Source organism: Pithys albifrons, chromosome 29, assembly GCF_047495875.1.
Source record: "Pithys albifrons albifrons isolate INPA30051 chromosome 29, PitAlb_v1, whole genome shotgun sequence".
Lineage (NCBI taxonomy): Eukaryota > Metazoa > Chordata > Aves > Passeriformes > Thamnophilidae > Pithys > Pithys albifrons.
The window spans coordinates 3,381,612-3,407,670 of record NC_092486.1 but is presented as its reverse complement, the minus strand read 5'-3'; the positions used below and the strand labels follow the sequence as shown (position 1 = coordinate 3,407,670).

General features: G+C 54.9%; 1 protein-coding gene across 1 annotated transcript in view; it reads right to left on the bottom strand.

Moving 5' to 3' along the window:
• The window catches only part of BIN3 (bridging integrator 3), a 47,892-nt gene extending 26,243 nt beyond the window's left edge, over positions 1–21,649 (bottom strand). Inside the window, exons 1-2 of the mRNA XM_071579282.1 lie at positions 21,581–21,649; positions 8,223–8,271 (exon numbers count right to left, since the gene is read on the bottom strand). Of these exons, the coding sequence (XP_071435383.1) occupies positions 8,223–8,271; positions 21,581–21,588 (57 nt within the window). The 5' untranslated portion in view covers positions 21,589–21,649. The remainder of the gene's footprint in view (positions 1–8,222; positions 8,272–21,580) is intronic.
• Positions 21,650–26,059: the final 4,410 nt, after the last annotated feature.

The following is a 26,059-nucleotide window of genomic DNA, read 5'->3' as shown; positions in this document are numbered from 1 at the left end:
AAAGGACACTCAGGGGGGGTCTGACCCTCTGCTCCAGCTCCAAAGGACACTGAGGGGGGTCTGACCCTCTGCTCCAGCTCACAAGGACACTGAGGGAGCTCTGACCCTCTGCTCCAGCTCACAAGGACACTGAGGGAGCTCTGACCCTCTGCTCCAGCTCCAAAGGACCCTGAGGGAGCTCTGACCCTCTGCTCCAGCTCCAAAGGACACTGAGGGAGCTCTGACCCTCTGCTCCAGCTCCAAAGGACCCTGAGGGAGCTCTGACCCTCTGCTCCAGCTCCAAAGGACACTGAGGGAGCTCTGACCCTCTGCTCCAGCTCCAAAGGACCCTGAGGGAGCTCTGACCCTCTGCTCCAGCTCCAAAGGACACTGAGGGGGGTCTGACCCTCTGCTCCAGCTCCAAAGGACCCTGAGGGAGCTCTGACCCTCTCCTCCAGCTCCAAAGGACACTGAGGGGGGTCTGACCCTCTCCTCCAGCTCCAAAGGACACTGAGGGGGGGTCTGACCCCCTCCAGCTGCTTCTTCCTTCCTCATCCCCAAGATGGTTAAACTCCCCCCAACTCCCTCAAGCCACTACTGAGCCCTCCCATGTCCGTATGACTCGACCCCTCCACAGGCTCCCCATCCCTGCAATAACTCCCTCCCATGAAATCCTTGGCCTGGAGCAACGATCCAAGTGGACTGTGACACCTCAGAAAGGGAGGGGAAAGCTGTGCTCAGAGCTCAGGCACAGCCTTCTCCCCATGCTCCCTCAATGACTGCTCCCTCCCACTTGCTATCTGGCAGCAAACCTGCAGCGATGGGAGATATTTTAGGGAACTTTCTTTCCATGCTGACTGTTTTAACACACTCGAAACATTCATTCCACACCTCGTCAACCAAAGAAGCAAATGGATTTCAATTGACCAGCCAAGAGTAAATACATGCGCGGTTGTTGTCATGGGATCAGCGCTGGGTTCACTTGTGTTGTCAAGCTCCTGTGCTATTAAGGAAATGTGGAGTGCTGGAAGCAGCCAGGACTAGAAGGATCCAAAGGTTTGTTCCAATCCTTCACGCTGTCCTCGGGATTTCAATCCCAGGCTTGAAGCAACAGCAAAATGCTTAATAGGGATGCTTGATTTTCGAGCAAATTAAAAGATTGGAATTTTAGGATGGGAGGTGAAATCCAAGTTTTCTTGAAACCTCGTGGGGTTTTTTTGGGCTGTCCTGGAGGTCACCCAGCCCGATGTGAAGGCAGGCAGTGAGCAGCCCAGCCCCAGCCCCAGCCCAGTGGTCAGCTGTCCACACCATCCGCTCCCACCATCCGGGGGATGCGAGCTGGCTCTCCCTGCTGCTGCTGGTGCTGCAAAAACCTCCACGGAGCTCCAGCTCCCTTTTGTGCTGCTAAAATTGGGCTCTGGAGAACAGGAACGGAGCAGTGTGGGGGCAGCTCACACGACTTTGTGCCTGGGGTTGGGGGAGCTGCAGAAATCCGTGGCAGCTGGTGCTGGGAGGTCAGGTAACCAGCACAGAGGAAAACTCACCCTCCATCTCCATGGCTGTTCCGGCTGCTAAAATAACCTGGGAGTATTGCACTCTATTTATAAGCCTTAGGTGTGAATTGTTTTGGTTGCAAACCAGAGAGGGTCGGGCATGACTCAAAAATATGTCCTTTGAAGGCTGGGAGTGTTGTTCCCTTGGTGTGGAGCTCCAGAGTTCTCCATGTTCAGCAGGATCTTCTTTGTGTCTGCTCAGCAAGCAGTTCCTCAAAAAACTTGAGGGTTTGGTTATGAAATGCTACTACCTGAAAATATTCAGGTTATCTGTCACTTTTTGCTGCTAGATTCCCTCATTTCTGTGCAATTAGTAAAAGCATCGTTGCTTAATGGATATGGAGCCCCTTCCAGTGGGTAAAGGGGCTCCAAGAGCTGGAGAGGGACCTGGGACAAGGGATCACAGAATCATAGAATGGATTGGGTTGGAAAAGACCTCCAAGACCATCAAGTCCAACCCTTGGTCCAACTCCAGTCCCTTTACCAGATCATGGCACTCAGTGCCACGGCCAAGCTCAGGTTCAAACCCTCCAGGGATGGGGAATCCACCCCCTCTCTGGGCAGCCCATTCCAATCCCTGAGCACTCTCTCTGCAAACAATTTCTTTCTGCTCTCCAACTTCAATTTCCCCTGGCAGAGCTTGAGCCCATCGTGCCCCCTTGTCCTATTGCTGAGTGCCTGGGAGAAGAGACCAACCCCCAGCTGGCCACAACTTCCCTTCAGGGAGTTCCAGACAGTGCTGAGGTCACCTCTGAGCCTCCTCTTCTCCACGCTGAACACCCCCAGCTCCCTCAGGATGGAGGGACAGGACACAGGGAATGGCTTCCCACTGCCACAGGGCAGGGTTAGGTGGGATATTGGGAAGGAATTCCTGGCTGTGAGGGTGGGCAGGCCCTGGCACAGGTTGGGCAGAGGAGCTGTGGCTGCCCCATCCCTGGGAGTGTCCAAGGCCAGGTTGGAGCAACCTGGGATAGTGGAAGATGTCTCTGCCCATGGCAGGGGGTGGGACTGGATGAACTTCAAGGTTTTTTCCAACCCAAACCATTCAGGGATTCCGTGATTCATTCTAAAAAGGCAAAACTTCCCCATGGGTGATGTGGAGCTCCAAACCTTCCCAACCCTCCCAAACCCCCTCCCAGAGCCTTGTGCTTTCCTCACAGGACCCAGGCAACCCCACACAGCGACACTTCAGCTGCCTGGCCTGACTCACATCCCCAGCCCATCTCTCCAGAGACAGCTGCCCATGGATTGCTCTTATTTTTCACGCCCACAAGCAGCAACTGGCTCCCAGTCATCACAGTCTGGGAGCTCACGGAGCCTCCCAGCCATTGCTGCTCCCACTGGCACCACAGGAGCTCAGATATCCCACCCAACCAGCCAGGAGCAGGGCTCCCTGTGCTCCAGAGAGGGAAAACCTGCTCTCACATGCTCCCACCATGCAGATCCCCAGGCAAGGAGGCCAAGCTGAGAACACTCAGCAGAGCACACAGCGATTCCTGCTCCCAGTAGCTGTCAGTGGTCACACGTACCCAGGAAAAGGCTGTGCAAAGGATTATCACGTTAAGAGGAACGAGAACAAGAAGTACAGGCAAGAAAATTACAATATCCTGAAGGGAAGTTTCCGTAATATTAAAATAATCCCACTTCTCCACAGCCTCTCTCTGAGAACTCAAAAATCAAACCGTGTTTCTGCATTGAACCTTTTTTCCTCCCCAGGCACAGGGCTTGGGTAATGTAAAATCACTTGACTCTGGGGTTTTTATTTAAATCTACATAAAGAACGATGAGCTCCTGAAAGCTTTGAAATGAAACAACATTCTTCTAAGCCCAGCTATTTTTTGTTTGCAAACACTGGGCCTCCCACCTGCCATAACATCCCTCCTGCTTTAAGGGCAGGATCATCATCACCACCACGGCTACAAGGCAATGAACCAAGACCAAAGCCAGTACTACAAAGAAATGGAAATAAGGGGATGTGATGAACCTTTCTATTCCCCTGAGATTTATTTTTTCTCCTGGAGGAGGAGGATGAGCTGATTTCTACAGGTTTTCAGCCTCTTCGTGGGTCTTGGGGAAAAGAGGAGAGAGTGTTTTGTCTTCTCTCAAAAAAAAAAAAAAGAAACCCATATAATGAGGCCAGAAATTCTGCTGTAACCTGGAATTTCTGCTGAGCTTTTGCCATCTCATCAAGCAAGAGATTCAAGGTAAGTCATGCGGGTGAATATTCACTCTGCAGAGCCCTGAGCCAGAATTCAGGTGGATCTGAGGTATCATGGACTTCACCCAGCAAGCTCTCCAAAACCCCATCCAGCAGGAAAGCCTTCCAGAAAGGTGGCAAAGGGAAAAAGGACACACCATCAAAAAGCAGAGACCAGTTTGGTCCCACTGAAGACTGAAGGAAGAGAGTGAAAATGAGTGAAATGGTTTAACTGGCATCACTTAGAATGATAGAATGATAGAATGGATTGGGTTGGAAAAGCCCTCCCAGATCATCAAGTCCAACCCTTGGTCCAACTCCAGTCCCTTTACCAGATCATGGCACTCAGTGCCACGGCCAAGCTCAGGTTCAAACCCTCCAGGGATGGGGAATCCACCCCCTCTCTGGGCAGCCCATTCCAATCCCTGAGCACTCTCTCTGCAAAGAATTTCTTTCTGCTCTCCAACTTCAATTTCCCCTGGCAGAGCTTGAGCCCATCGTGCCCCCTTGTCCTATTGCTGAGTGCCTGGGAGAAGAGACCAACCCCCAGCTGGCCACAACTTCCCTTCAGGCAGTTCCAGACAGTGCTGAGGTCACCTCTGAGCCTCCTCTTCTCCAGGCTGAACACCCCCAGCTCCCTCAGCCTCTCCCCACAGCACTTGTGCTCCAGTCCCCTCACCATTGCTGCAACATTTGCTCTGCTGGTTTGGGATTTCCAGCTCACTGGTGGAGCCCAATGGAAAGGCACCAAGGGCCAGCAGCTGCAGTGGAATCCTCCTGCTCATGGAGCTCCTGTGTCCAAGATCCCCGGGGAAGGCAGAGCTGCTGGGATGAGTCAAGGAAGGAGGTTTGGCAGCCCAGGTCCTGCTCCCTGCCAAGCTGACTCAGCCCAGGTTGGCCAGCGAGGAGGAGGAGGGAGAGTGGTCTGAGTCAGCCCAGGCCAGAGCAGGAATGAGGGAAGAAGGGATCAAACTCAGGTAACATGAGGGGCTGTGCTCTGGGTCACCCCATCCCAAGGACCTGTGGGGATGCATGGCAGGCTCTGCTTCCCTGCTCCCTGCCTGCTTGGATAAGCCCAGCCCTGGTGAAGAGCAGGAACAACCTCGGGGTGACATGGATGAACTTCAGTGAGCTGGAGCTGCAGGAGAGCTCTGGAGATGAGACAGCTCCGATTCCACAACCTCTGCTCCGGCCGGAGCTGTCCCGAGGGAGGGAAGAACATCTCGGATCACAGCAATAAACATCGTGCAGAGAGAGATGTAATTCCAGCAGGTTTAACTCCTATCACTGGGCATTAGTTTAATTGGGCTGTGGGGCTTTGTCCTGTGCTGCTCTGCTGACAGCAGGTCCTCTCTGCATTAGATCCTCCCACCCAGCTCCCGGCAGGCCCGGTGACAGCTGCTCTTTTCAGGGAAGAGGAGGGGAGAGATTATGCTGTCTGGAATTGGATTTGCCCAGGTTAAGGTGGAAACAAAGCAGAGGCATGTCTGGGGAGTGGGAGATCACCTCGGTTCACCAGCTGATATTTTCCACAGGGGTTTCCTTCTCCCTGAAGAGCTAAACTGTGGCTGACACCGTGCCCTTCTCCGAAGGATCAGAGGCGAGTGGGCACAGGGAGTCATGACTAATTCCTCGGCAGCTCAGGCAAATTGCTTTTCAGGACTAATGCCGGCCTTGATCTGACACCAGCCCCAGCATTGTTTCATCAAGACAACAAAAAAGCCTCTTGGCAAAGCCATCCCCCTCTCCTGACTCCAGTTCCAGGCCTCATGGAGAGCCAAAGAAGTCAGAGCCTAACAAATGCTTCTTTTTTTTTTTTAAGCTTCCCCCTCCACGATCCTCTTTTGTGGTCCAGTCTCTGTGAGTGGGAGATCCTCTACCCACAACCACTTCCCTTCTGATCAGCTTGGGATGCAGCCCTGGAGATGCCACACCTTCCCACTTCCTGCAGCGGGCTCCAGAGCCCAACATCTGGAATATCACAGACCTTGGCTGTTACTGCTGTTCCCAAAAGCCTGCACAGATGGAGCATCTCATCCAGCAACTGGGAGGTAAACTTGGGGGCCTGCAGTTCACTGAAGCTACAAAGCAACTCCATCCCTTCCACACCACGACATGGAATGCCTGATCCCAGGGGATATCAGTGGTTTCCTGCCATTTGTTCTGCTTTGAAGAGCTGCACTTTACACTTGGCGTGAAGTTCCAAAGCTTTGGGCTTCCTGTTTTCTGCTTTCCATGTATGTGGTGCTTGGAGAGCAACATCATCATCATCATCATCATCACCAGGATCATCACAGCAAGTGGAAGCCATTCAAAAATCAGTTTCCAACCAGGGAGTCATTGACATAAAATCTTGTTCTTGGGGGAGCTGAGGAAGGAAGGAAGGAAAAGGAAAAGGCCTGGAAACACTCTTGCTGCTGAAGGAACCTCTCCCTGCCGGATATTCTGAGCTGTTCTATTTAATACACACACATATATATAAGCAAAGGCTGCCAACTGCTTCAGAACAGCTCATTCCAGCAGCTCTGGGGAAGGGAAGATCTCAAAGGTGCCACTGTTCATCTGCAGGGAGCTCAAGCTCAGGAATGGCTGATTTTAGGGGAGACAAACCTCCCACAACAGGGAATGCAGGAGGAGATGAGGGAAATCAGCAAGAAAAAATAATACAGTCAACTGGGATGTCAGAATGGGTGGGATGGAGACATCCAGGAAAGCTGGTCAAGACACCCAGAGCTGCAGAGCTTGCACCAGCCTGGAAGGACAGGGGTGTTGGAAAGAGGATGGGAGGCAAAATGTCATGGAGCAAGTTAAAATGAAGGGTCCTGGTATGAACTAGGAGGGGTGTGAACACCTGAGGCTGCCTCACCTGAGGGACCACAGGCAGGACCACCAGTCCCTGGAAATGGGCAGCTGAAGGAACCAGAAACCACTGAGGAATTTTCTCAGCCCTGTCTCCCTCCATCGCCTGCCTGGCTTAAATTCTGTACTGACAGTTTGGAGCTGTTACAGCAAATTGCTGTTCCACGGCAGCAGACAAGCACCAAATCCTTTGGAATAAAACATGACAATCAAGCCTTAAAGGGAGTGGTGGGATTAGCCCTCTGCCTCCAGGGAAAATGTCATGTCCCAAGGAGAAACTGCCCCACAACCAGGAGTGCCCACGCATCCTGTGGAATTAGCCACGCCGAGTGTCCCGGAGAGGAAGGATCAGGGATGTCAGTCTGGTTCAAGGGATTATCCCACCAGTGCTGCTGCTGCTGCACAGACAAGGCCTGCCCTGCACTGGCTGTCAGGGCCCTGAGTTTAGACCAGGTGTGCAGGTGAGTTTTCAGGGCCAGCTCCTGGGAGGTTCCACAGCATTTTTTTTTGGCAAGGGACAAATGCAAAGCTGAGCTGCTTAAGGAGGGAAAATACCAGAGGCAGCTGCAAGCAGCAGCACTTGGGGTAGGAGCCTGAAATCCACGGGAATACAAAATGCTTTTTTAATTTGCTTTTAAAGCAAATGCTGCGCAGCACAAATTAATTCACGCCCGAGCACTAAAGCATCTCAGCTTATAAGCCTTTCTTTGGAAACAGTTATATTGAGAGATCTGAACCACTCCTCCTCCTCCATCTGCTCCAAAAGGATGAACAAACAAGCCAGTGCTGAGAGAAGGAAGGAAGGAAGGAAAGGAGGGAGGGAGGAAGGAAGGGAAGGAGGGAGGGAGGGAGAGAGGAAGGAAGGGAAGGGAGGAAGGAAGGGAAGAAGGAAGGAAGGAAGGAGGGAGGGAGGGAGGGAGGGAGGGAGGGAGGGAGGGAGGGAGGGAGGGAGGGAGGGAGGGAGGGAGGGAGGGAGGGAGGGAGGGAGGGAGGGAGGAAGGAAGGAAGGAAGGAAGGAAGGAAGGAAGGAAGGAAGGAAGGAAGGAAGGAAGGAAGGAAGGAAGGAAGGAAGGAAGGAAGGAAGGAAGGAAGGAAGGAAGGAAGGAAGGAAGGAAGGAAGGAAGGAAGGAAGGAAGGAAGGAAGGAAGGAAGGAAGGAAGGAAGGAAGGAAGGAAGGAAGGAAGGAAGGAAGGAAGGAAGGAAGGAAGGAAGGAAGGAAGGAAGGAAGGAAGGAAGGAAGGAAGGAAGGAAGGAAGGAAGGAAGGAAGGAAGGAAGGAAGGAAGGAAGGAAGGAAGGAAGGAAGGAAGGAAGGAAGGAAGGAAACTGGTTCTGCCACCTCCCAGCAAAACTGTGCCAGCCCAAAAGAGCTCTTTTCCCTCCCCACAACACCCCCCCAAGGAAAAAAAAATAAAATTCCTAATTTCAACAGATCCCAAACCAAAATACTCTCCCTGGCTGGGGCTCCCCCTTGCTCCTCGCACGAGGAGCCGAGCGCTGGTCACACACAGCAACAGGTTCTGCTGCTCCAGCTCCCTCCCACACTCCACAAAATGGGACGAGTCAAAGTGCCGGCCTGACTCATCAGCCACATGATCCGAGGCTGGAGCTAAAAAGAGGGAACTGGTTTACTCACTGTCTTGGGTACAATCTGTTTCTTGGGCTGCCCGATCTTGAACGGGATCCTGGAAAAGAGGGAAAGAGGGAATGTGAGAGTGGTGGCTGCACAAGCCTGAGGGGCTCAGGGAGAGCAGGGATTGTCCCACGGCTCTGTCCAGGCACTGTGTACCCCTGGAGAGGGAAAAAAGGGGAGAGAGGAGCCTAAGGGAGACCTCACAGCATTCCCAATGAGGGGCAGCTCTGCTCTCTGCTCCCTGTGAGCAGTGACAGGACCCAGGGAATGGCTGGAGTTGTGCCAGGGCAGAGTTTAATGGTTGGGCTTGATGATCTTAAAGGTCTTTTCCAACTTAAATAATTCTGTGAGTTAGGTGGGACCTCAGGAAAAGGTTCTTCCCCCAGAGGGTGGTGGGCACTGAACAGGCTCCCCTGCCAAAGCTCAAGGAGTGCTTGGATAACTCTCTGAAGGACAGGGTGGGATTCTTGGGTGTCCATGCAGGGCCAGGAACTGGACTCTGATCCTTGTGGGTCCTTCCAACTCGAGACATTCCACGATTTTATGATTCTCCACTGTCATCCCTCAGGTCAGCACCTCCAGCTCACCCTTCCCCACCTTCCCACCATCCCAAATAAATGCAAGGATGCTCCACAAACAGCTGAAGAGCTGCTTAAAGGCAAACCTGATGGGGAGGATGAAATAATAATAAAACCCGCCAAACAAACCCTGTAAATATTTAGAAAGAGGATATTAAAAGAAGTAACAACTTGGGTGTCTGGAGCTGTGAGCTGCTTCAAAGGATTCCTCTGCTCCAGCAGCTGGAGGAGCAGCTCACCTGCCAGCACAGCCTTCATTCTTAAAATCTTTAATTCCCAGGAAAATCTGGGTTACCTGAATGCTTTTCTCGAAGGTGGAGAGTACTCTAAATAAATTACACAACATATGTAAGGGCTGCTGGGTCAGCTGGGAACAGCCACGCTGCCGGCCTGAAAATAATTGGATTTCTTCCACCTATCAGTATAATGAAAAGCCAGGAATTCCACTGCTGTTTTCAGTGTATTTAATTAAGTTAAAGAGGTGCTCCTCGGTTAAAGCATCTCAGCCAAAATCTCTCGGTATTTCTGAGCTGCAGTGGTTTAACTAAACAGAAAAAATCAGGCTCACCATGAAGTATTTCATAATGAAATCAAAGTATTGTTTCTCAGAGATGCCTCACCTGGAGCTCAGTATTGTCCCATTCCATCCCATCTCATCCCATCCCATCCCACTCCACCCCACCCCCCCCACCCCACCTCATCCCACCCCACCTCATCCCACCCCATTCCACCTCATCCCACCCCATTCCACCTCATCCCATCCCACCCCACCCCACCCCATTCCACCTCATCCCACCCCATTCCACCTCATCCCACCCCATTCCACCTCATCCCATCCCACCCCACCCCATCCCATCCCACCCCACCCCATCCCACCCCATTCCACCTCATCCCACCCCATTCCACCTCATCCCATCCCACCCCACCCCCACCCCATCCCACCCCACCCCATCCCACCCCATTCCACCTCATCCCACCCCATTCCACCTCATCCCACCCCACCTCATCCCACCCCATTCCACCTCATCCCACCCCATTCCACCTCATCCCATCCCATCCCATTTTATTTACTCTCCCAATTCCATATTACCCATCCCATCCACTTTACTCCCATCCCATCCCACCCCACCCCACCCCATCCCACCCCACCCCATCCCATCCCACCCCACCCCACCCCACCCCACCCCACCCCATCCCATCCCATCCCATCCCACCCCACCCCACCCCACCCCACCCCATTCCATCCCCATCCCACCCCACCCCACCCCACCCCACCCCATTCCATCCCCATCCCACCCCACCCCACCCCACCCCACCCCATCCCATCCCACCCCACCCCACCCCACCCCATCCCATCCCCATCCCATCCCATCCCATCCCATCCCACCCCACCCCATCCCACCCCATTCCATCCCATCCCATCCCATCCCACCCTATCCCCATCCCATCCCATCCCACCCCACCCCACCCCACCCCATCCCATCCCATCCCATCCCAAATCCAGACTAGGGGCTCCCTGGAAAGGTGCCCAAGTCCACTGTTGGACCAGTCCAAATTCTCACACTGCTTCCCAAAGCCTGACTTAAAAACATGGATTTTGGGACTCTGGCTTGGCCCCTGGTCCTGCTGCCTCCCAGTTTGGCTTTTCCCACTTCTCCTTCTCCCTTCTCTTCCCACCAGCTCCACTTCCAAGTCCCTCCACCCCAGCACTGCTCTAACATTTCTCCATCCAACAACTGGACCCCCAGACACCATTTTGATCAGCGTAACTCGCTGTAAAACCCAACTCTGAGCAATGGGAGCAAATCTCTGTGATGGAGCAACCAAAAAACCAGGATTATCCAAACCCCTGCTCCCTCTTCCCATCTTCCCTGCTGTTTTCAAACCAACAGTGTAATTACCCACCTGGAATAATCCAAAGTTGCAACCCCTGTGTCCCTTCCTGAGCAGCTCTGGAGCCAACCTGAGTCACCAGGTTTAAATTTAAATTTTTCTGGAAGAACTTCCTGTTTATGGTTCTCTGGTTGGACCGATATAATTTTAGGTTTAACCCCTTCCAGCTCCTGTGGCAGCTGAACCACACACTTCTTTTACAAACAAACACCCCTCTGGTGTATAATTTCCCTGTCAATAACTGGGGGTGTGGTGCCTTACAGGAAGAAAACAAAAATACATGGATTTTTTTTTTCCCTTTTGTGTTTTCCTCTGTGGGTCAAATATAAACCCAAATGAGGCACCTCCTGCCCAGGTGTCGTCACTGGGTGTTTTTGGAAGTGATGGCATCAACTTGGCTTGGTGGAAGGAGAAAAAAAACCCTGGGGGTTTTTACCCAGGGGAGTGTTATCCCAGTTCAAACCAGTTTGCCCCAGTGGCTGTTCACTCTCCAGCAGAACGTGGAGCTGCACCAGGTTCATTCCTAGCGGGAAAGGGCAATTAAAAAGGTGATTAAAGCAGAACCTGCCACTCCACCTTGTCTGGGGGGTTTACAGTCCTATGGAAAAGTGGGTTAAACCAAAGGAATTGTGGTAATAAGAGGGATGTTGTTGGGAATCAACATTGTCTGGGTATCACAGCACAGTCTCCATCCCATCCCCAACTCTGCAGCACCACAGAGGGGAAGGAACCCCAAAATTCCAGCTACTTTCTCCCAGAAACAGAAGTCTGGGCTTCTGCAAGTCCACTGTGCAGCAGTAAATATCTCTCTTAGTGTCATGATGCCACTTGTAATTATATCTGTCTTAGTAAAACCTCTAAAAAATAACCCCGTGCAAATCAGGTCTGTTCCTCAATTAATGTTTTTTTTTTGTTCTATTTGACTGGTTTAGATGATTTTGCTGGTTTGTGAATCTCTGCTTTTTAATATTGTTCTGTGAGGGGGTAAAAAGAGATGCATAACCAGGAAAGAAAACAGTGAGGAAGGAAAAAAAAGATAAGTATGGATTTTATTGGAGCTTTTAAACTTAATGGATTCACCCCAAGCCTCCAAACTGCAAATTTTTTGTCCCTCCAGCAATTGTGTCCCAGCCTGCAAAACAGGGGATGGGGACAACATGCACCTGTCACAGCAACACAGCTTTAGGTTAGAAAATGTAGGATGGGAATAATGCAAATAAATTAGAGGGAGATAAATCCATATCCAACATTGCCACGGATTCCCAGCTTGGCACGGATCTCACCGGAACCTTAAAAGGGTCTGGAAACACCAAAGGAAAACCAGAATTGGTGCTTTATTTTTGATTTTTTTTTTTGATCTCTGGTTTCTGCTGAGCGAGAGAAAAGCTGGGGTTGTGTTTGGGGTGTGAAATCCCTTGAAATCCCGTTCCTGAAGAGCGCGAGTGCTGAGTCACAGCCGGAGAGTTCCCACCCCATCCGCGGGGCTGGGGGAGCATCCCGGCCCTCCAACCCCCTCCCCACGAGGTCACCAGGAGTTTGGGAAGGTTCAGCCGGCAGGGAGGAGGATGAAGCACTGCAGGGAGGGGGTGGGAAGAGCTTAAAGCAGGGGAAAGAAGTGTGGGTGGAGAGAATCCTACGAGCTGTACTGGGGATGCTCAGGAACCCCAGGGAGGGGAAGGTGGGAGAAGCTGTGGCTGATTTTCTCTGAAGTTTCCCCAGCAATATCATATATTTACTTGGCTTTTCCATGTGCAAACCCAGGGCCACACACACCAAAGCAGTTAATTCTCCTCTGGTTGCACAGGAGAGTTGGAAACAAACCTCCCAGGCAGGGGAGGGGGGATCCAGCTCAATGAAGTCTGTGGGGAGCTGGAGCTCAAAACACGGAGCTCCCCCTCCCACTCCCCACCAGTCCCCTGGAACGGAGGCAGGCAGGAATTGCCAGCAGGAATCAGACTCAATCCTTGCTAATTTAGGGAGGAGACGGTGATTTTGCTGGGCTGAAATGAGCAGGACATCAAATCTTGGCATCATCCCTGGCTCTGGATGGAATTCAGAGGGTGCCCATGGGATAAATCACCCCTGGATATGACCCTTTTCCCTGGTTCCTTCCATCTGAACGTGGCTTTGCCACCCTCCAACAGGCCCCAGAAGATCCTCTGCAGATAAACAAGGGATGAACACCAAATATTCTCACCCACAGCTGCTAAAATGCTGCCCTGGGGGATGCTGAGGTTCCACCAAGAGCTGGGGAGGGAGGGAGGGAGAGAGGGAGGGAGGGAGGGAGGGAGGGAGGGAGGGAGGGAGGGAGGGAGGGAGGGAGGGAGGGAGGGAGGGAGGGAAGATGGGTGGACAAACAGGGGCAGGAAAAACTGAGGCCAGGGCAGTTTGGAGGTTAATTAATTAGAGAAAAGCAACCCTGAGTCTCTGAATTCAGCATTTCTGCCCCAGATGGCACTGGGGGCTCCCACAGGTCTCAGTGTGGTATAAACTGGTGGCCACAACTGCTTGTTATTGGTGCCACCACCAGCCCACCAACCAAATCCATGTTTTGTGGGAAGTGCCCACTTCCCATGGAAAAGTTTCAGGGCTTTTTTTTCCCTTTCTCTCATCGAAAGCCCAAGTGCCAGCACAGCCTGGATCTCTGCCAGAGCTTCTCACTCCTTGAATTTCCACCAAAAATCTCAATTCCTTCACCGGAAAGAACCCTCTCTCTGCCTGCAGGCACAGGGACAACACCCACCCTGTGAAGGTGACCTCGACACACCAAGGCTGGTTTTCCCCAAGGATTTTGGCACGTGGCATGATGAGGGATCCTACAAAACCATCCATTTATACCCAATCCCACACAAACCCCAAAACTGACCCGAATCTACCTCAGAAAACTGTGACAGTTGGGGCCCTTCCCTTTTCCAGGCTCCCCATTTGGGAGTGGATTCAGCTCAAGGTGTAACTGCACTCAGGAAGGAACAGCTGCTGTTCCAGGAGAGATCAAAGTGTTCCTGCAAACATCAACAGGAAGGTCGGGAGCACACGAGGAAGGATCTGAACCTTCACTTTCTCACTCTGTTATGGAGTGAACTCAGCTGAGCTTCTCCTCCCCAGCTGTGCCCTCTGTGCTCAGGTAAAGCATCTCCAGGAGCTGGAGGTGCTTGGAAAGGACTTTTCCATGATATTGGAAGGCCAGGAAGTTCAAGGGCAGCTGTGCCATGAGCAGCTGCTGGAGCAGGAGTGGTTCAGTGTTGCTGAGTCTGATCACAGCCTGCACAGCACACCTGAGAGGAGGGAACACAGCAAAGGCTTCAGAGAAAACCAACCCTGGAAACCTGGACACAATTCTCACCCCTCGGGCTCCCTAAAAACAGCGTCTGGCCCACAGGTCTCACTCCTTGGGCTCCATAAGAACACCCAAAAGTGTTTGGCCACCCCAAGCCCTGCAGCGCTCCAGGCTGGGCACAGAGTGGCTGGAGAGCAGCCAGGCAGAGGGACCTGGGGGGACTGAGGGACAGGAAGCTCAACAGGAGCCAACAGTGTGCCCAGGTGGCCAAGAAGGCCAAGGGGATCCTGGCCTGGATCCAAACTAGCGTGGCCAGCAGGCCCAGGGCAGTGACCCTTCCCCTGGACTCTGCCTTGGGGAGGCCACACCTTGAGTGTTGTGTTCAGTTCTGGGGCCCTCAGTTGAGGGAAGAGATTGAGGGGCTGGAGCAGGGCCAGAGAAGAGCAACGAGGCTGGAGAAGGGACTGGATGTGGCACTGAGTGTCCTCTGAAACACCTCCAGGGACAGAGAATCCAACATGTCTTGATCCAACCCCACTGGGATCACCAGCCCAGGGCACAGAGTGCCAGAGTGATCCCAGTGGGGTTGGATCAAGGGTTGGACTTGATGATCTTGGAGGGCTTTTCCAACCCAATCCATTCTATCATTCTATGATTAGATAAATCCTAAAACAGCTGTTGGGATCCACATGTGCTGAATGGGAACATCCCCAGGGCTGGCTCTGAGCTCAGAGTGGGGTGTTTATCCCCAAAAAAGGGCAGTTTTCCCAGAGTTTTGGTGCCTGGCCCATGTGCCATCCCACTCCTGAGGTCCCTGGGATGTAACACTCAGTGGTTTGGGGTTCAGCACTGGGCCTAAAGCAGCTGAAGTCAGGAAGAATCCCAAGAAAACGTAAATATGTTCACAGAATCACAGAATGGATTGGGTTGGAAAAGCCCTCTGAGATCATCAAGTCCAACCCTTGGGCCAACTCCAGTCCCTTTACCAGATCATGGCACTCAGTGCCACGGCCAAGCTCAGTTTCAAACCCTCCAGGGATGGGGAATCCACCCCCTCTCTGGGCAGCCCATTCCAATCCCTGAGCACTCTCTCTGCAAACAATTTCTTTCTGCTCTCCAACTTCACTTTCCCCTGGCAGAGCTTGAGCCCATCGTGCCACGAGGGCTGTTCTGGAAGAAGCCCCTTGGCACAGGGGGGATCCCAGCCCTGCCCAGGTGAGCCAGGCTCAGAGGCAGGCTCAGGTTAGGCACGAATCCCCAGCATCATTCCGGATGCCTCGCTGTGCTCCGTGGTGTCCATGGCAACTGCAGGAACGTCCCACCCCGCTCCCCCCGCCTCGCAGAACTCATGGCAACCGCTCCAAACACAGCACCAAGGCAAAAAAAAAAGGGAAAAAAAATGATTCCAACGGATCACAAACAGCTTCTGTCGAGGGAGACTCTGCGCCAAATCCCAGTTTGGGTGTTCTCCTCGGTGTAGACAAGACAGGAGGTCACAGGGGGATGTGATCCCTTGGGAATAAACACACCCATCCCACAGGTGCACATTCCCACCTGGATCCCAACGCCATCCCTGGAAACTGGCAGGCACCGAGCCACAAATGGATGTCAGGGCGAGCTGCTGAGGTGGGGGAGAAGGTAAAAAGAGGTGTAAAAAGAGGAAGAAAAAAAAAAAAGAAGGTGTAAACATCGATTTTCTGTATTTTAGGTCAGGCCAGGGAAATGAGGCACCTTTGCTGAAGTTCTGGCGGCGCAGGGATGAGCTCCCTGGAGCAGATCCCTCTGCATCCTGCACGGTGTCAGTGCTAAGCAAATCAAAAATAATGTCAGAATCGGCTCTCCCACCCATTCCAAGAGGAGCATGAAAAAAAAAATAATGATATTTTACTCACCCATCAAAAGAAAATTACTCACGCCAGGCGCGTGGGCGAGCAGAAATTCTGCAGGGCTGTTTTAGGCCCTGACTGTGCTACAAAAATACCCATTTTTAAGCATGGTTGTGAAACACACAGTTGTGGCTCAACCAGAGCATGGGGGGCTCAGCTACCTGGATAGAACAGGTGGAAAAATTAAGAATTAAGGATAACCAAGGGCCACACTGGGCTCTTCCCAACTGTTCCACCCAGGTGATCCGGTTTCACCAGGATAAACTTGTGGGATGTGCAAAGCTCCTTGCACGGGTGCTCCAGGTGCAGGGAGGTGTTTGGGAGCTCACCACTTTGGTATCCACTTGCTTCACCCAGTCTAATTTTATCCCGTGCTCATCTCCAAATCCCGGTATCGCTGAAACCTCGGAGAGAAGGGGGAGGGTTGGGGCTGACCACGCCGGGCTCCGGAAAACATCGATGTTGATTCAGTGGGAGGAAAACAGCGCCCGGGGCTGTGTTTGCCTCGCACCTGCCCGACGTGGCCACGGCTCCAAAACATGGAAAACACAGGGAATAACCAACAAACCTACTTTTAGGCTACACCCCGGCTATGCTGCCGCCTCCTCTTCCCTCGCTCGTGGGGATAAATCCACCCAGAGACAGGCGGCTCCTCCTCACCTCCATCCTTAAATATTCCAGAAAACACTTCCACTCTGGATGGGGTCTGATAACACTCCAGGGAGTTTAAACGTTGCATAACCACCCATTCCTCCTGTTCTTGCCTTCCCAGCTCCTCAGTCAGCTTGGAGAGCTCCCTGCCTGCAGGTATGTGGTCCCACAGCCCTGCCCTGAGCACCACGAGCTTCACACGCCCTCACCAGCAACATTTGCTTCCCAGATTTCCTGCTCCCAGATTTCCTGCTCCCAGGAAATCCCAGCTGTGGCAACGATGCAAAGAGGCAGCACTCGGAGATGGAGCTGCCACACCTGCTTAGAACCCCCTTACCCCTCTGTGAAATCACCTGTGGGAGTGGGAAACCAAAACAGGGGGTATTTGGAGTCTGGTTATGAGCTGAAACAATGTTTGGTATAATGTGGTTTCACAAACCTTAAAAACTTTTCTTTATACAGTCAAAAGGTGACCTCAGCACTGTCTGGAACTGCCTGAAGGGAAGTTGTGGCCAGCTGGGGGTTGGTCTCCTCTCCCAGGCACTCAGCAATAGGACAAGGGGGCACGATGGGCTCAAGCTCTGCCAGGGGAAATTGAAGTTGGAGAGCAGAAAGAAATTGTTTGCAGAGAGAGTGCTCAGGGATTGGAATGGGCTGCCCAGAGAGGGGGTGGATTCCCCATCCCTGGAGGGTTTGAAACTGAGCTTGGCCGTGGCACTGAGTGCCATGATCTGGTAAAGGGACTGGAGTTGGACCAAGGGTTGGACTTGATGATCTCAGAGGGCTTTTCCAACCCAATCCATTCTAGGATTCTGTGGATGTGGCACTGAGAGAGAATCCACCACATCTTGATCCAACCCCACTGTGATCACCAGCCCAGGGCACTCTGTGCCCTGGGCTGGTGATCACAGTGGGGTTGGATCAAGGGTTGGACTTGGTGATCTCGGAGGACTTTTCCAACCCAATCCATTCTGTGATTCTGTGGATGTGGCACTGAGGGAGAATCCACCACATCTTGATCCAACCCCACTGTGATCACCAGCCCACAGAGTGCCCTGGGCTGGTGATCACAGTGGGGTTGGATCAAGGGTTGGACTTGGTGATCTCGGAGGACTTTTCCAACCCAATCCATTCTGTGATTCTGTGGATGTGGCACTGAGGGAGGATCCACCACGTCTTGATCCAACCCTACTGTGATCACCAGCCCACAGAATGCCCAGGGCTGGTGATCACAGTGGAGTTGGATCAAGGGTTGGACTTGATGATCTCGAAGGGCTTTTCCAACCCAATCCATTCTATCACTCTATGAAAAATGAGGCACTCGGGGTAGTAAGAGGGATGACACAGTAAAAAACAACACTCTATTCCCTTTATTTTTATAGGAGTGATGGTCAAGGTAATCACTGGAATGTTTTCCTCTCTCTCCTCCAAAATGCACGAGAGGAAGAGGGGGATGAGGATGCTCGAAGAGAACTCAATCCACAGCACAAAAACCACAGAGCTCTGCTGAGATTTAGAAAACATCTCATCTGTCCATGCAAGGCTGTTTCCCAAAACAAGCCTACTCCTGCTCTAAATAAAGCTTAGCCTAGAAAGACAGCACTGCCTCGTTGCCTGGGCACAGGAGTTGGGAATTTGGGGATCTGATCCAGGCCCGTCACCAGTGGGTTACTCTGGACCCTCTGGAGCAGTTTCCCTGTGTCGGTACAAGGGTCAGTGCTGTGTTGCTGGGAGTGTTCTCCATTTTCCTGGGAGTGTTCCCCACATTGCTGGGAGTGTTCCCCATTTTCCTGGGAGTGTTCCCCACGTTGCTGGGAATGTTCCCTGTATTCCCAGTCCTGATGCAGCACAGGGAGCTCACAAAGAGCGAGGCAAGACACAGGATTGACCCCACACAACTCAACACGGCACCAACCTACCAACAGCCCTTAGATCTCCAGGGCAAAAAAATTAGGGATACCAGTGTGCAGGAGCCAAACTGGAGGCAGAGTTACATGCAGGCCAGAGCTGGGGATGAAGCTCCATCCTCTTCCTCAGCTGCACAGCCAACCCATGAAAACAGGGGGATTAATTCATGCCGTCCCTCAGTGCCCGAGGTCAGAGAGACGCACGTGCAAGCTGAGCAAACACGCTGCTCCCCAAACCATCCAGGGTGGAACAAAGCTCCCCCGCTCCACAGGGACATCAGAGCAGTGGCACCCCTGTTTCCCTGTGGCATTTCAGGAGCAGGGGCACGACCCTGGCATGTGTCAGTGCCACCAGCACGAGCGTAACCCCCGTACGGACGTCACGCCGAGCCCGGCTCCGCCAGGCGGGCCCTGAACTCCGGCCTCTCGTGAATGCCCCGATTCATCCAGGCTGGGCAGCTCCTGGAATTATCAGCCAGGGAGAGTGGCCACTCTGAGGCTGCACTGAGGGTGATTGTGTGGCTGCCACAGCGCTGGGACCCCGCGGGGTCCGAGCCCCTCGTGCGTCAGCCGAGCTGCGACGCTCCGGGCGCTGACGCGGCTGCAGAAGAAAGAGCAGGCTCAGATTTCCCGGAGTCCTCAGTTCCCCCCTAGCCCAGCAGTGACCTTGGATTCCTCCCCAGAACAAGGGAAAAAACACCCCATCACCACCCAGCAAGAGCCACAGCATGTGTGTTGTGGGGATATGGGACAGTCCCCGGGAGCAGCCGGGCCAGTCGGACACGGGAAGGGCCGAGTGGGAGAGTTTGATGCTCTGCACCCAAATTATCCCACACCCAGCACGGAAAGGGGTTATTTATCCCTTAGATTTTTGGCTCTGCAGCTCCTCAGCACCAGGAGAGGGGAGCAGGTCCCTTCCAGAGTGTCCATTCCCACCTCAGCAACAGGAGAGGGGAGCAGCTCCCTTCCAGAGTCTCCATTCCCACCTCAGCAACAGGAGAGGGGAGCAGGTCCCTTCCAGAGTGTCCATTCCCACCTCAGCACCAGGAGAGGGGAGCAGGTCCCTTTCCAGAGTGTCCATTCCCACCTCAGCACCAGGAGAGGGGAGCAGGTCCCTTTCAGAGTGTCCATTCCCACCTCAGCACCAGGAGAGGGGAGCAGCTCCCTTCCAGAGTGTCCATTCCCACCTCAGCACCAGGAGAGGGGAGCAGGTCCCTTTCCAGAGTGTCCATTCCCACCTCAGCACCAGGAGAGGGGAGCAGGTCCCTTCCAGAGTGTCCATTCCCACCTCAGCACCAGGAGAGGGGAGCAGGTCCCTTCCAGAGTCTCCATTCCCACCTCAGCACCAGGAGAGGGGAGCAGGTCCCCTTCCAGAGTGTCCATTCCCACCTCAGCACCAGGAGAGGGGAGCAGGTCCCTTTCCAGAGTGTCCATTCCCACCTCAGCACCAGGAGAGAGAGCAGGTCCTTTCCAGAGTCTCCATTCCCACCCAGATCCAAGGGCAGCCCTGGAAAAGGCTCCAAGACCCCCATTACCCAACACTGTTGCTGAGTAAAGCACAACAGAAGTGATTCCAGAGGATAAATGTCTATTTTTGGCCATTTTAGGCAATCTCTGTGTTCACACCATCATCTTGCTCCATCAGGTTTCCAAACCACAACTTCCACCTCTCCCAAACCAAAAAAAATTTCCATTTTCAACCCTGGCAAACTCAGCTTTCCAGGTGAGGAAACAGCTTTTGTTTTCCTTAATCCATCCCATCCTTCACCTCTCACAACAGCTCTGGATCTCTGGGACAATCCCATAGCCAAGATTAATTAGTAATATTACAAACTTCTAATATAATTCATTTAAATAAGCACTTGGATAAGGCTGGTCAGCGTCAGGACAAGGGGGCCAGGACTTGGATGAGGCTGACCAGCTCCAGGACAAGGGGGTCAGTACCAGGACAAGGGGAGCAGCTCCAGGACAAGGTGGCCAGGACCAGGAGAAGGTGGCCAGCACTGGGATAAGGTGGCCAAGACCAAGACAAGGGGGCCAGGACCAGGACAAGGGGACCAGCTCCAGGACAAGGGGGCCAGGACTTGGATGAGGCTGACCAGCACCGGGACAAGGTGGCCAGCACCAGGAAAAGGTGGCCAAGACCAGGACAAGGGGGCCAGCTCCAGGACAAGGGGGCCAGCACTGGGATAAGGTGGACAGCACTGGGATAAGGTGGACAGCTCCAGGACAAGGGGAACAGGACTTGGATGAGGCTGACCAGCACCAGGACAAGGGGACCAGCTCCAGGACAAGGGGGCCAAGACCAGGACAAGGTGGTCAGCTCCAGGACAATGGGGCCAGCACCAGGAAAAGGTGGCCAGGACTTGGATGAGGCTGACCAGCACCGGGACAAGGTGGCCAGCTCCAGGACATGGTAGCCAACACCGGGAGAAGGCTGGCCAGCTCCAGGACAAGGTCGCCAGCACCAGGAAAAGGTGGCCAAGACCAGGACAAGGGGGCCAGCACTGGGATAAGGTGGCCAGCACTGGGATAAGGTGGCCAGCACCGGGACAAGGGGACCAGCTCCAGGACAAGGGGGCCAGCACCGGGACAAGGGGGCCAGCACTGGGATAAGGTGGCCAAGACCAGGACAAGGGGGCCAGCTCCAGGACAAGGGGGCCAGCACTGGGATAAGATGGCCAGCACTGGGATAAGGTGGCCAGCACTGGGACAAGGGGACCAGCTCCAGGAGAAGGTGGCCAGCACCAGGACAAGGGGACCAGCTCCAGGAGAAGGTGGCCAGCACCAGGACAAACCTGGCCACCTCCAGGGCCAGCACCTGGGCCAAGCCCAGCCAGCACCAGGGGCTCCACCACGGTCAGCACCGGGACAAGCCTGGCCAGCACCAGGGCCCACTCCAGGACAGTTCCAGGCCCAGCGGCGGGGCCAGCGCAGGTCCCACGGCAGGGCCTGTCCCGGACCGACCCGGGTCAGCCCCGCGGCCATTCCCGGGCCCCGCTGCGGGCCCAGCCCCGGCTCCCCACGGCCTCCAGCGGCGCCCGGCGCTCCCGCTGTCCCCCGCTCACGGCCCCGCTGTCCCCGGTGCTCCCAGGCCCTGTCCCGGCGCTCCCTGTCCCGCTGTTCCCGGTTATTCCCGGTTATTCCCGGCTATTCCCCCCGCACTCACCAGCTCATGTTCCCCCCGTGCCGATCCCGGAAGTGCCGCCGCCTCTAGCCCCGCCCCTTCCGGCAGCGCCGCGAGCCTTTTAACCCGCCGCGCGCCGCGGTGACGTCACGGATTGCGGGTGTGACGTCACGGGGAGGGTGTGATGTCACGGGGGTGTGACGTCACGGGCGGGGGGGAACGGCGAAAAGTCCTCCCGATTTCGGCGCGAAACGTGGGAGAGGGTGGGGGGAAAACAGTGGGAACAGCGGAGCATCCCTGGGGTGGGAGAGGGCACAGGGAGGGGATACCCAGGAGCATCCCTGGGGTGGGCAATGGAACAGGGAGGGGATACCCAGGAGCATCCCTGGGGTGGGCAATGGAACAGGGAAGGGATACCCAGGAGCATCCCTGGGGTGGGCAATGGAACAGGGAAGGGATACCCAGGAGCATCCCTGGGGTGGGCAATGGAACAGGGAAGGGATACCCAGGAGCATCCCTGGGGTGGGCAATGGAACAGGGAAGGGATACCCAGGAGCATCCCTGGGGTGGGCAATGGAACAGGTAGGGGATACCCAGGAGCATCCCTGGGGTGGGCAATGGAACAGGGAGGGGATGCCCAAGAGCATCCCTGGGGTGGATAAGAGGAATGGATTGCCTGGAATCACCCTTGGGATGGGCAATGGAACAGGGAGGGGATGCCCAGGAGCATCCCTGGGGTGGGCAATGGAACAGGGAAGGGATGCCCAGGAGCATCCCTGGAGTGGGAGAGGACACAGGGAGGAAATTCCTGGGATCATGGCTGGGGTGGGAGAGGGCACAGGGAGGGAAGGCCTGGGAGCATCCCTGGGGTGGGCAATGGAACAGGTAGGGGATGCCCAGGAGCATCCCTGGGGTGGATAAGAGGAATGGATTGCCTGGAATCACCCTTGGGATGGGCAATGGAACAGGGAAGGGATGTCCAGGAGCATCCCTGGGGTGGGCAAGGGGAAGGGATTGCCTGGAAGCATCTCTGGGGTGGGCAGTGGAACAGGGAAGGGATCCCCAGGAACATCCCTGGGGTGGGTGAGGACACAGGGAGGGAATTCCTGGGATCATGGCTGGGGTGGGAGAGGGCACAGGGATTGCCAGGGATCCTCCCCGGGGTGGGCAGTGGAACAGGGAATGAATGTCTGGGATCAGTCCTGGGGTGGGCAAGGGGAAGGAATTGCCTGGGATCATCCCTGAGGTGGGCAAGGGCACAGGGAGGGGATGCCCAGGAGGGGATGGCCAAAAACCCCCAGCATGTCCCCAGCACCCACTGCCAGCTGCGACCCCAGGGGCAAAGCAAAGCCCCCACCCCGAGCTCTGGGTGCCCTGGAACCCCCTGGAGGGACATCCCAGGGTTGGGAATGGGGCTGGTGCCACCAGGCTGGTGCCAGCACATGCCAGCACACGGGGAGGAGGCCTGGGATGGGCGCCAGGGGTGGCTTTATCAATTAGCAGGTGGAGGTAAACAGCACGGTAATTACAGGCAGGGAGGATGATGCTAAACTGGGAAGGTGTCACCGACACCAGTGAGGACAAGGATTAGCCCAAAAGGAGCAGGGGGGGCAAGGCTGGGGGGGGTCAGTGCCCACCAGTTGTCCCATTTGGGGCTGGGATGGGGAGAAGGGGTCAGTGCCCACCAGTTGTCCCATTTGGGGCTGGGATGGGGAGAAAGGGTCAGTGCCCACCAGTTGTCCCATTTTGGGATGGGGAGAAGGGGTCAGTGCCCACCAGTTGTCCCATTTTGGGCTGGGATGGGGAGAAGGGGTCAGTTCCCACCAGTTGTCCCATTTTGGGCTGGGATGGGGAGAAGGGGTCAGTGCCCACCAGTTGTCCCATTTTGGGCTGGGATGGGGAGAAGGGGTCAGTGCCCACCAGTTGTCCCATTTTGGGCTGGGATGGGGAGAAGGGGTCAGTGCCCACCAGTTGTCCCATTTGGGGCTGGGATGGGGAGAAGGGGTCAGTGCCCACCAGTTGTCCCATTTTGGGTTGGGATGGGGAGAAGGGGTCAGTGCCCACCAGTTGTCCCATTTTGGGTTGGGATGGGGAGAAGGGGTCAGTGCCCACCAGTTGTCCCATTTTGGGTTGGGATGGGGAGAAGGGGTCAGTGCCCACCAGTTGTCCCATTTTGGGCTGGGATGGGGAGAAGCAGCCAGAGGGATTGGTGGGAGGGGAGGCTGTGAGGGGGCACAAGGAAAAGGGCTGAGTTCTGGGGTGTTGATGGGGCATCAGAGCAAACCCTGAGGTGGGAGGATCCCACTGCATCCCCATCCAGGTGTGGGGAGGAAGAGGGAGGTGGTGCCAGGAGGGTTTGGCTGGTGGTTCCTGCTGCTCCTGGCTGCCATCCCCATGTTGTCACCTCGGGGTGCAGGGGATGTGACAAGGCAGAGCTGGGACAAGAGGATCCTGGATTTATCATCCCAATGGCCACAGGGCTCCAGGAGCATCTTCCATGAAGGCTTTTCCCTGCATGTCCCCCTCTCCTGGGCATGTGCTGGGAGTGGGGGGCAAGTCTGGCCCCTTCCTCCAAAACACTCTGGCCAGGGATGGGGAGAAAAGGAGGGATGGATCCACAAGGTGCTGGCACAGGGTAGGAGATGAGGATCAGGTGATCCAGAACTATCCAGAGCTTCTGTGGATGATGCCATGCAGCAGGAGAGGCTGAACTGCAGGCTGAGAAGATCAGGGGAGGATCCCACCAACATCTGTAGCACCAGAATCCACCAGGGAAGGATCCCACCAACATCTGTAGCACCAGGATCTACCAGGGGAGGATCCCACCAACATCTGTAGCACCAGGATCTACCAGGGGAGGATCCCACCAACATCTGTAGCACCAGGATCTACCAGGGGAGGATCCCACCAACATCTGTAGCACCAAGATCTACTAGGGGAGGATCCCACCAACATCTGTAGCACCAAGATCTACCAGGGGAGGATCCCACCAACATCTGTAGCACCAGAATCCACAAAGGAAGGATCCCACCAACATCTGTAGCACCAGGATCTACCAGGGAAGGATCCCACCAACATCTGTAGCACCAGAATCCACCAGGGGAGGATCCCACCAACATCTGTAGCACCAGGACCTACCAGGGGAGGATCCCACCAACATCTGTAGCACCAGGATCTATCAGGGGAGGATCCCACCAACATCTGTAGCACCAGGATCTACCAGGGGAGAATCCCACCAACATCTGTAGCACCAGGATCTACCAGGGGAGGATCCCACCAACATCTGTAGCACCAGAATCCACCAGGGGAGGATCCCACCAACATCTGTAGCACCAAGATCTACCAGGGGAGGATCCCACCAACATCTGTAGCACCAGGATCTACCAGGGGAGGATCCCACCAACATCTGTAGCACCAGGATCTACCAGGGGAGGATCCCACCAACATCTGTAGCACCAAGATCTACCAGCTGCAAACCAGGAGCTTCTGGGTGCGGGTCCTCTTCGCTCCTGACCCCAGGGATGGAGGTCTTGGCTCCTGGTGTTCCTCCTCAGCAGCAAATCCCATCCCATGGAGAGCTCTTGGGTTCAACAGCACCCTGAGGACCCTCAGCAGGGAGGAGCAAGGTGCTGGTGGCCTCCTCAGGACCCTGGCACCATCAGGAAGGGAAGAGACAGCAACTTGTGTGGAGCTGGTACGTGACTGGAAGCCCTTCCCTCCTCCCCAGAACACAGAGAGCCCAGAATGGGGATGGAAAGTGCCGTGTTTCCGTAGCAACCAACATTTTTTGTGCAAGGTGCCGCACGCACTCCCCGCGTTTTGCCACCCAAGGGTGCTCCTGGTGCTCCTCCTCACCTTCCTGCTCCGTGCTGGGAGGGTCCTGCCCAGCAGGATGGCTGGGCCCAGGTGGCACAGTGTGTCCCCAGGACCTGGTGGGCTCCTTCCCTCCTCCTCCTCCTCGTGAAGCCCAAAATGTTGGCACAACCTCAGGTGGCTCCTCGCTGTGGCATCTCCTGCCCGTTCCATGGTATCTCCAGCGTCATCCAGCACAAGCCACCAGTGGAAATGGGCACAACCACCACCACCACCACCAGCAGAGCTCCCTCAGGTGATGCTGGGAGGGACAGTGACTCTCCCTGTGGTTCCTGCCATCCTGCTCAGCTCATCCGGGCCACACACGGGACACCACGCGGACCAGCAGCTCCAAAACCAACCCACAGCCCCTGATGGCTGCAGGACCTCCAAGAGGAAAGGACAACCCCAGTTCACCCCAGTCCAGCACTGATCCAACCTCACGTGGTCAGCAGACACTCAACCACATGGGAATCCTCTTGGAGACACCGGAGCATGCCCGACACAGCGCCCGTCGGCTCCAAAGCCAAGTCCCCAGTGCCATGAAATGCCATCCCAGGTGTGTCCCAATCCACTGTCAACCCTCGGATTCTCCCCAAATTAAAGCCTCTCCAGGGCAGGGGACTCAGGGAACCCCCTGGGATGGGCAGACCTGCCCTGGAACGGCTG